At 39.7% G+C, this 11,634-nt stretch overlaps 1 protein-coding gene across 1 annotated transcript in view; it reads left to right on the top strand.

The window, feature by feature from the left end:
• Positions 1 to 11,634, top strand: part of COL28A1 (collagen type XXVIII alpha 1 chain) — a 193,856-nt gene that overhangs the window by 28,167 nt on the left and 154,055 nt on the right. Inside the window, exons 8-10 of the mRNA XM_008063194.1 lie at positions 4,022 to 4,066; positions 7,452 to 7,496; positions 8,681 to 8,734. Coding sequence (XP_008061385.1) covers positions 4,022 to 4,066; positions 7,452 to 7,496; positions 8,681 to 8,734 — 144 coding nt within the window. The remainder of the gene's footprint in view (positions 1 to 4,021; positions 4,067 to 7,451; positions 7,497 to 8,680; positions 8,735 to 11,634) is intronic.

Here is an 11,634-nt window from a genome sequence, read left to right as displayed (position 1 = left end):
CTGGGCTCAGGTGATCCTTCCACCTCAGCCTTCCAAGTAGCTGGAATTACAGGCACATACCACCATGGCCCACTAATTTTTAGATTTATTGTAGAGACACGGTCTCACCAAGCTGCCCAGGCTGGTCTCGAACAGCTGGACTCAGGCAATCCTCTCACCTCGGCCTCCCAAGGTGCTGGGATTACAGGCTTGAGCCACTGTGCCCAGCCTCGTCTCTTTAAGGAAATAATTAAAAAATTAGCCAGGTGTGGTGGTATGTGCCTGTAGTCCCAACTACTTGGGAGGCTGAGGCAGAAGGATCACCTGAGACCAGGAGGTGGAGGCTGTGGTGAGCCGTGATCATGCCACTGTACTTCAGCCTAGATGACAAAGTGAGACCCTGATTCAAAGGAAAAAAATATATATATATGCCAAATAAAGTATAAACATTTTAAGGGATGTTATCTACTACTCTTGAAGTTGAATAAAATTATGACAGCAATGTGTGGTATGATGTTCACTCAACCATGCTTCTGCCGTTTGTTTTTTTTTACTATCCTGCCTGTTGCATGGTGATGCTAGCATTCGTTTGATTAATGCCATCTTTTGAGTGAGCCTCATACTTAAAATGTGTATACATATTTTTGGTACCACCTCTACATACTGAGATACACACACACACACAGATTTTTTTGAAGAGATTCATTTAATCTTCTGGAGAATTGTAGATTTACTGGAAGAGTTTTCACTTGGAAAATACAAGCTGTCAGAGCAAAGTGACCCTGAACCATCAACATCCAAACCCGAATTTCACCAGGAGACGCAGCAGCATCAGAAATCAGAGGCTGGGAACAGAGCTGATCTGTTTGTGGCTTTCTGAAGCACTTGCTCTCTGAAGCTATGTACTTGTGGCCATTCCACAGGGATTAATAAGCCCATCAAAAAGGAAAATGCCTTTGCAGAGGCAAACAACATGAGTACAATATTTTCATTGATGGAAATCTGCCCCCAAAACAAATGCTGTTCCTCAGGCCCCTATAGTTAAAAAATCTGTCTGGACAAATGGAATGAGAATTGTGGCCAAAAGAATTTGGAGTGTATTTATGGTGCTCTTCTGTTTTATATTTTGGTGGTTGACTCATTTTTAGTTCCATCTAACATGATTCAATCATGTGCTATCTAATTGATTCTTCAAGTTATTTTCCATTTGCATTCAGAAATAAATGTCCAACTTGTTCTAAAGGAAAACTCAGTTTTTCCTGGGTCAGTTAGACTCACAAAGGGATGTGAGGAAGGAACAGATTGCTGTTTTGAAAAGAGGCACAGTAGGCTCTAGGGACCGCACCTCTCACCTGCTGGCACCTGATGGCAGCAAGAGCCAGTTGGTGCCCTAGGCAGAAGTTTCAGATGGATAGAAAGGAACTTACAACCCATGGCAGCGACTGCCCAGTTACAGGTGCCTGATAAGGGCCTAGGCTCGTAAGCTGGTGGTCATTAACAAATGATGTCTCTGAGCTGCATTTTGCTCATCCACGAGCACTGATCTGTACATCTCGCAAGGCTGTTGTGGGATTAGCAAAAATTTAAAGACCCAGTTGCACACTTTGTATTCATCCTTGGAAGTCACGACTGCAAATTCCCTCCTTAGAGCCCTGCTATTTGAAGCGTGGTCTGCAAACCCCTGTTAGGCTATGAGCTCTTTGTTGCTATCCTGCCACAAGATAAAGCTTGCACCCAGCAAATAAATCCACTCTATGACCATATACACTGTTAAGTTCAGCTGATATTTATTTTTCATAGCAAGATGACCACAATGGAGGAAGTAATGCATTGATTTACATTAGAGTGCAATTTCCCTCTGCCATTGTGGAGTGGCACTTCTGTGCCCTAGAACGCCCCAGGAGCAGGTTAAAGAAGTAGTAGCCACAGCAGCAGCAACCAGTGATGAGGGCACTGGGCTAGGAGCCACTGGCTGGCCTCAACAGTTGAATACAGTTGCATGATTTAACCTCTCCAGCTGGGTTTGTTTATCTTGAAAATGAGAATTGATTTGAGGTTCAAAAAAAGATACACAGACACACACACACACACACACACACACACACACACACACACACACACACACACACATACACATACATACACACCCTCATATATGCATTTTAAAAATTCTAAAGTACTTTTCAAACAAAAGATTATATTGTTGTGATTGTGAATCTTTTTCTGTTGCTTTTTAGTTCTAAATATTACAAGTCTTAGAAGTCTGATATAGACCGGGCATGGTAATTCATGCCTACAATTCCAGCACTTTGAGAGACTGAGATGGGAGGATTGCTTGAGTCCAAGAGTTCAAGATCAGCCTGGGCAACAGGCTTGTCTCTGCAAAATCCAGAACTTGTCTCTGCAAAAAATTAAAAAATTAGCCAGGTATGGTGGTGTGTGCCTGTAGTTCCAGCTACTGGGGAGGCTGAGGTGGGAGACTCGCCTGAGCCCAGGAAGTGAAGGCTGTGGTGAGCTATGATCATACCATTGTACTCCAACCTGGGAGACAAAGACCCTGACTCAAAAAAAAGTCTGATGTAATTAATTAATATTCAGTGGTCCTAATTCTCAATCTACTTTAGTAAACTATTTGCCCTTCTAAAAATTTTTATTTTTATTAAAATAATTAATTGACAAAAAAAATATATTTATTGTGTGAAACATGATGTTTTGGTATATGTATACACTGAAATGACTCAATAATGCTAAACAACATATGTATTACTCCACATACATATTATTTATTTGTGGTGAGAACACTTAAAATCTACTCAGCAATTTTCAAGAACATTTGAAATTAACTTTGTTATTGTTATTACTATAGTCATGCTATAGAACCAATCTCTTGCTTACTCCTCCTAACCAACTGAATTTTGTATCCTTTGACCATGTCTCCCCAATCCCTACCTGTTACCCCTGGTAATCACTGTTCTGTCCTCTGCTTGAGTTCAACTTTTTAAGACGCTACATATAAGTGAGATTGCGCAGTACTTGTCTTTCTGTGTTTGGCTTGTGTCACTGGACATATGTTCTCCAAGTTTATCCACATTCCTACAAATGACAGGATTTTCTTCTTAAAGTCTGGGTAGTATTCCATTGTGTTTATATACGACATTTTCTTTACTTAGTCTTTTGAATGACAAATTTCTAGCCTGTAAAGTTGGGTTAATCTCTATCTCAGACAGTTAGGGTCAGGTTAACTGAGATATTGTCTGTAAGATACATTAATAAGCTCTAAGACATAATTCAAATGTTATTTTTTTTCTCAGTGATATTCTAGAAGACAGGACGATAGAGCATGGTAATGGAAAACACATAGCAGGCTTGCTGCCAACACCCTGCCTCAGCAGACCTTGCTAACACATCATGATAGCGTTACCCCCAACTCATGACACCATCTCATGAATCATGAATGTTTCTCTTCTCACAGTTTTCTAAGCAAATACTACTGGTTAATCAGGGTTGGTCTTCAGGCTGGAACATGGTATTGTTGAAAACAACTCAGGGACTAAACTCTAAACTCAGGGACTCTAAGTTAGAATAGACCCAGGTTAAGACCCTAATTCTTCTACTTACAGCTGTATGATCAAGGTAAGTTATCTCACTGAGTTTAAATGTTCTCAGCTGTAAGAATGATGAAACTGATCACATTGTGCCACAGTGTGGATTCAATTAAGTAATGTATGCAAAAGACATACAGTATGTGGTAGATGCTAGGTTCCTTTCCTTCTAATTTCATCCATTTCTCCAAAATATCAAACTTCATTCAGTGTTATTATTGATTTGATTCCGTCGAGTTAAGGATGACTCGTGGATAAAATTTTCAGAGTTCAGTGCCCATATAACCCATACTATACCTGAAAAATTGTATAGAAATCAACAGAGTGCTTATGTCATAAGATTCTGCTGGAAATCGTCAAAACACAAAAACAAAAACAAAAATCTTAACATTAAATGACTGCAAGTGTTCTCTTATTTATTTCATGTTTTTTTTTTTTAGGGTGAACGTGGGGAATGCGGTAAACCAGGAATAAAAGGTGACAAAGTAAGAAGCATGTTTTTAAAATGCTAACAGCTGTGATCCCTTGTGGGCTGCATTTCCTTAAGGGGACACTCCTGGGCTGAATTATGTTGCTCTCACTACTAGAGTTGGAGTCAATGGCTCGATTTTCACATCTGTAAAACATGAAGTAGAAAACTAAGTGATGCCTAACTTAGTTAATGGAGCCCCCAAATGCCTTTCTTATGGACCATTAAAAGACTTTGTTTTGTGACATCCTAACCTTGGAGGCCAGGCCTACTAAATGATCTGGTGAAAAGAATAATTTAACCAGCCAAGTCAGTTCCAGCCCTGTCAGAGCAGAATCACTTTCCAGATGTAAATAACACTGAGAACCGGCACTCTCTAAGCAGAGTGGAGAACTCTATGAAATAAGCTAGTGAGATAGTTATAAACAATGTGGCACAATTAGACACAGTGGTTTGGAATTTCGAGAATGCGGCAAGACACAGGTAATTGGATAGGTGTCTACCTTTAGTTAAAAAGTAAATATGGATAAAGCACTTAAACTGGAAATGATATTAAGTATGTTAAAGAGTTCCTCAACAGACCAAAGATATAGAGAGATTACATCTGAACATATAACATTAAAGGAAAAATATAGAGTAAAATTAGTTTTCATTATAGTTAAGCACTAACAGCATGCCACCAAAATACTTAACTCTTTCAATATCTGTATTGTAATTATGGGAGGGAGTCAATGAGAGAAAGGAGACAGGAGGTTAAAAGAAGAGGGTGAGATAATGACACTGGCCCATAGAGCTAAACACTGTAAACAGCTCGAGACTTTCTGAAAGTTTTTAGACTACTGTAGAGTGAAAGGTCAGGTGAATATGCAGGATGTGGGCTTGGTAATTATCTCTGGGCAGATGGAAGAGTGTGATAATGAATACGTTCTTCCTGGAGGTTAATTGGAAATGGAAGATGGACACAGGTACTTGGAAATATAGAAGGAACAGGCATAGAGGAAAACCGAAATGAAAGTCAAACAATAACTGGAAAAATTATATGCAAAGAAAATGGTTGACAAGGAATTAATTTCCTATTTCATTGACTAAGATGCTGGGGATCGATAAATGCCCCATTATTTTCTGTGCCAAAAAGGAAGAAAGAAAAAAAAATAACCACCAATGATAAATATAAGATGCAATTGATTTCAAGACACACCTCAATGTCAGAGATGTAAAAATGTGACAAAATGTGTATCTTAGAATCAATGAGATATCGTATCCTTAACACAAAGAGTTCACACAAGTTTATTTTAAAAACATACGGCTCTTTCTGCCATCTTTCTGTGCTGCCATGGTGCGCATGAATGTCCTGGCTGATGGTCTCAAGAGCATCAACAATGCCAAAAAGAGAGGCAAACACCAGGTTCTTATCAGGCCACGCTCCAAGGTCATCGTCCGGTTTCTAACTGTGATGATGAAGCATGGTTACATTGGTGAATTTGAAATCACTGTTGAGCACAGAGTTGGAAAAATTGTTGTGAACCTCACAGGCAGGTTAAACAAGTGTGACGTGATCAGCCCAGATTTGATGTGCAATTTAAAGATCTAGAAAAGTGGCAGAATAATCTGCTTCCATCCCACCAGTTTGGCTTCATTGTACTGACAAACTCAGCTGGCATCATGGACCACGAAGGTTAGAGTCACCTGGGAGCATCTAAAACCCCCTTTCCCATGTGCACCCTCTACCAATTAAATCAGAATGTCTTGGGGTTGGAGCCAGGCATTAATATTTTTAAAGATTCCCAGATGATTGCAATGTGCAACAAACTTTGGAAAACACTTCCCCAACGTTCTGTTGAACTCACTTAGGTTCCCTAAAGGTAGGTCCCAACAGGCAAGTCGTCTCAGTGAGTAGCTAAGGGGATGAAGTTAAAAATTAGAGTCTGGAAGATGAAGAAAGTCAAAGTAGTCAAAAGTAGAATGTAACTATTTTTGCATTGCTACTTTGAAATCCTGGGATTCTTTTTCTAGGGATGTAATGCATATGTACAAATAAAAAACCTCAGTGGAAAAAACAAAACAAAACATATGAACCACATGAAGAGACACAAACGAGGCAATATAAGTGGTTAATAAATGAGAAATACATCCAAACACACTAGCAATCAGATAAGTGAGATTAAGACATTAAAATACTATTTCATGGACAACCCCCTAGGATCCTCTCCCATTGTGGGAGCTTTTCTGTACTCTCAATAAATCCTGTTTTCAAAAAAAGAATACTATTTCACATATCAAACTAGCAAACACTGAAATAACATATAATGCTGAGTGTTGAGAGGATTCCGTAAGCTGAAGACGAACTTGCTCATACCTAGGTAGTGGGAATGGACAACAAACCAACTTTATGGGGAAAGTACCTCTTTCTTTCCGTATTCGGTGTGAGAGACAAAGATTCAGCAAGAGCCTTAAATGTGCTTGTAGTCTCTGCCTCTGTCATCTTCTAGGAAGAAATAATTAAGAATGAAGCAGAAGTTGGGCAATAATTTATACACAAAGGTGTTCATCATAATGTTACTTAAAACAGCAACCATCACAATGCTTGAAGGTCAGAACTAGGAAAATGAATACACAACTGATGATAGGTCCCTATTCTTGAATAATATTCTGCTTACTATGAGTTTTTAATAACATGGAAAAATATTTTTGGTACAATGTAAGGCCAAATAGGTAGGACACAACATTGGATGTACATTTTGATAAATTTTTTTGAAGAAAAATCTATTGGGAATAATTCTGGATTAAAATATGCCAAAAATGTTTTGGCATTTAAACTGGAATTACTTCCATGTGATTTTTTTAAAAGTTTTTTTTTACATTTTTTTCTGTAATTGTCAAAGTATGTTTATCATTAGCAGGGTATACTTTGATAAGCAAAAGAAAAGTAGAAATCCAGGGAACGAGAAACTATATTATATTCTCATAAAAATACCTTTTAAAGGATTTTCTAGTCATGGAACACATTGAAATACTCTCTATTTGAAGAGCGTTGAGTATAAATAGTGTTTTGCTAAGTTCCATGTCTTGCAGAGTGATCTAGAAATTAATGGAAATGAACGAAATTGGTATTTTAACTAACATTGCCTTGTTGGAAGAAAACAACATTCCACGATCTACTTCCTTCTAAGGAATCTTATGAAGTAATTCTTTAACTAAAATGTCATATATAGGCCAGAAATTTCCATCTAAAATTATATTTTCATGGAGTTTGTTTACTAAAGTTTGACACCCCTCCCCCACCCTGGCTTGTTGATTAGGATCATTTCAGTGTATTGGTTTTGAATAACCAGAACACATTTCCTTCCCTTGCACCTAAAATACTGCACTTTGAAGGACTTATTGTCAATTTTATTCCACAGGGATCCCCAGGGCCATATGGACCAAAGGGACCCAGAGGACTTCAGGTAAAGAGGTTAAATCCAAATTGAAGTCTGGATTAGAGTCACCTGGGAGCATCTAAAACCCCCTTTCCCATGTGCACCCTCTACCAATTAAATCAGAATGTCTTGGGGTTGGAGCCAGGCATTAATATTTTTAAAGATTCCCAGATGATTACAATGTGCAACAAACTTTGGAAAACACTTCCCCAATGTTCTGATGAACTCACTTAGGTTCCCTAAAGATAGGTACCAACAGGCAAGTCATCTCAGTGAGTAGCTAAGGGGATGAAGTTAAAAATTAGAGTCTGGAAGATGAAGAAAGTCAAAGTAGTCAAAAGTAGAATGTAACTATTTTTGCATTGCTACTTTGAGATAGTTGGAAAAGCTCTGCATTTTATTTAAATTACAGTATTTATACTGTTCCAACACTACAAGCAGTTGTGCGCTATAATATGAACTGATTTATTTGTTAGACACCCTTTGGACTTCAGAAATAGTCTGGATCATTTTTTCCCAGTCTAAGAACTTGTCTTTTCTAACATCATAATGGGTGTGTGTGTGAAAAATTAATTTCAGTATTTCAAAAAATCTACTGAAAATTATACTTCCACCCAGGATTTCCTAGACAGCATCTTGTTAACCACAAATTTCTTTGATTTGGCCTGGACTTGTCAGAACAGAGCAGTAACTCTGGTTATCACAGAGTCATTGGAAGCTCTTTCAATTATATATGCCGTAGATTTTTTGGTAGCGCATGCCTATAATTCTGGCTACTTGGAAGGCTGAGGCGGAAGGATCGCCAGAGCCCAGCAGGTCGAGGCTGCAGTGGCCAGGAGCGGCCACTGCACTCCAGTCTGGGTGACAGAGTGAGACTCCAACTCAAAAAAAAAAATTAAAAAAAAAGATGTTTAATCAGCAAAATCTTTCAAAAAAGGGGTTTAGTGTAGGAATAAACTTGAAAGCAAAGGTTTATAAAACAGATATCTCAATAAAATGTTTGCTGTCAGCATAAGTGCTATTTAAAAGCTATTTATTTGATTCAAGAAATTTTACCTCATTCCATTTCTCAGTTGAATGTGATCTCAATTTTGCTCTGAGTTGTATAGTCTCACTTCTAACTCCAGGGTTTCTAGGGACCCTAGAGAAGGGTTCATTCCTGGCTGGCCTTTTGTAAACAGGACTAATTCTTGGTTTTCATCTTGGAGCAGGGCATCAGTGGACCTCCGGGGGACCCAGGCCCAAAAGGAATTCAAGGCAATAAGGTAAACTTACCCTTTGGTGAAAGGCAGGCAGAGTGGCTTTTCCCCCTTGTGCACTATGATAATATGTATTTCATTAAGCAGAAGTCAACAAACTCTTTGGGAATTTAACTTTGAACATGCATAATAACCTACAGGTGTATACACAGAACGAAGTTCAAGTACATGCAGGAAGTCAGTGGCATACCTTCTTCATTGATTATTACATCTTTCAAAAGGGGCATTATTAAATATCAGCCATTATCTAGAATCTTCACCATGTTTCCTTCTTACTCCTGACCTTTAGTCATTTTATGGCTCACTAGAAACTGAAAAGGAGTAGCAACTAACACAGTTCAGACCACTCTATTGCCCACAAATAATACCAACTCAATATGCAACTTATAGGGGAAGGAAAATTATGGCTGTTGTACCAACAGAAATCAACTTTTAAAATTATCGTTCCAAGGAAATCTCAACCGTCAGTACCATATTTGTAATATAATTCCCCAGAGAACTAGCGAAGACTGACAGGGAGGGGTTGAATAAGAGCCATACAGACACAAAAGAGGCCAATAAGAAGGATTTTCCAGTCAGGCTTGGTGGCTCAACCTGTAATCCCGCACTTTGGGAGGCCGAGGTGAGTGGATTGCCTGAGTCCGTGGGTTCGAGACCAGCCTGGGCAACTTGGTGAGACCTCATCTCTAAAATAAATCAAAAAATTAGCCGGGCATGGTAGCACGCCCCTGTAGTTCCAGCTACTTGGAAGGTCAAGGCTGCGGTGGCCAGGAGCTGTGCCACTGCACTGCAGTCTGGGCAACAGAGTGAGACTTCAACTCAAAAAAAAAAAAAAAAAAAAGGTTCTTCCAAAGACCTGGTAATGAGGCTTCCTTGTCCAATGAGAGTGGCGTTCATTTGCTTTTAGCCCAGCAGGAGTGCAATGGCACACTCGGAATCATCCCAGCCCCGACCCTGCTGTGCTCAGGCGATCCTTCTGCCTCAGCCTTCCAAGTAGCCGGAACCACAGGCGCACGCTACTATGCCGGGCTCATTTTTCGATTGATTGTAGAGACGAGGTCTTACCAAGTTGCCCAGGCTGGTCTTGAACCTCTGGGCTCAAGCAATCCTCTCACCTCCGTCTCCCAAAGTGCTGGGATTATAGGCGTGAGCCACCTCGCCTGGCCACTTTTAGTTTCTTTTTACAAAAATTTATAAAGAGGTTTATTTGGCTCATGACTCTGCATGGGGCCTTCTTCTGCTCAGCTTCTGGTGAGGCCTCGGGAAGTTTTTACTCATGGCATAAGGCCAGGAGAGATGGCGTGTCACATGGCCAGAGTGGAAGCAGGAGAGTGAGAAGGGAGGTGCCAGGCTCTTTTATTTTTAATTTTTACGTATTTTTTCTTTATTTCAATAGCCTTCGGGCGATTCCTTTTTTAATTCTTCTCAATGCTTAGTTACATTTTTCATGGATATAATAAATATCCAATAAGTGGAGTTGACTTGTGACTGGAGTTACATGGAACTTTTGGCAGTAGTAACAGCAGAAGATGCAGTCCTCAACTGACCTTTTAAGGGTGACATTAACTCTAAGTTGTAGAAGGCAGCTGGGCTACTTGAAAGAGAGGAAAGGGAATAAGTGTAGTATTTTTAATGTGATAATGGTGGCATGTAATTTACCAGGCCACTTTTAATTGACAAATTAAAACAGAATAGGCTTCTCTGTGGGAGTGAACTTAAGTGTCTTCTGGGGAAAATGTCTTTTCCAGTCTTTGCCTATGATTAATTCACTCTGGGGAAGAAAGAAATGGCCTTGTTGAATACTGAGAAGTGTTCATAAAATTGCATTGACCATAGGTAAAATCCTGCCCCTAAGAAAACAAAAAAAACACAAACATTGTGACAGTCCACACATATTTTTAGAATTCTTTGGTTACCTAAGATGCTACTTTTTACATGTTTGTGAAAAAGAGGCTTAAAATCAGGGGTCTGAGCCAGGGTTGCAACTGTGATGGGATTACAGAATGTTTGAACCCAAGGAATGTTTGTGATCATACTGGCTGACAGGTTCATTCTGGAAATGAGAAATGGAGTCTGAAGATCAAATGGTTCTCCTTCTGAAGCAGAGAGACAGCCAGGTCTGTCTTTGGGCTTTGGGGAGGGGCTGGGCTGAGGACAGTACATGTAGCTTTGGGTGATGGTGACTGTGGTGTTGGTGGTGGTGGTGGCAGTGTGGACAGGGCCACAAAAGGTGCTATTATTCTTCATATCTCATAATCTTACTATTTAGGTTTTTTTTTTTTTTTTTGAGTTGGAGTCTCACTCTGTCGCCCAGACTGAAGTGCAGTGGCTGCTCCTGGCCACCGCAGCCTCGACCTGCTGGGCTCCGGCAATCCTTCCGCCTCAGCCTTCCAAGTAGCTGGAACTACAGGCGTGCGCTACCACGCCCGGCTGATTTTTTGATTTATTGTAGAGATGAGATCTCGCCAAGTTGCCCAGGTGGGTCTCGAACCCACGGGCTCAGGCAATCCACTCACCTCAGCCTCCCAAAGGCGCAGGATTACAGGCTGAGCCACGGAGCCTGGCTAGGTTTTTTTAAAGAGAAATTATTTCAACAAAATTTAGCTTTCCATTCCAGCAATGCATTAATTTTTAATGAATAATGAGTCAAGTGGGGTTTTTTTGGTGGGGGTGGTTATAATTTTTCTGAAATAATAACACCTCACATGTTGCCTTTCATGGTGTAATCACAAAAGGAGTTATTTTCTAAAAGTGTTTGAGGACTGCATCGATCTCCCGAGGGTCTCTCTTTTGTAAAATATACATGATGTGAAATTACCTCTTAAGTTTTAATCACAAAGTTCACTGCCTGGTGAACATACAAAGTTCATTGCCAATGGAACAGATGTTAATTTCTAGAGAATGTT

This window comes from Carlito syrichta, unplaced genomic scaffold (genome assembly GCF_000164805.1).
Source record: "Carlito syrichta isolate Samal-C Ts95f unplaced genomic scaffold, Tarsius_syrichta-2.0.1 Scaffold306634, whole genome shotgun sequence".
Classification (NCBI taxonomy): Eukaryota; Metazoa; Chordata; class Mammalia; order Primates; family Tarsiidae; genus Carlito; species Carlito syrichta.
Note: the sequence above shows the minus strand (reverse complement) of the source record. Positions and strands in the feature narration are given on the sequence as shown.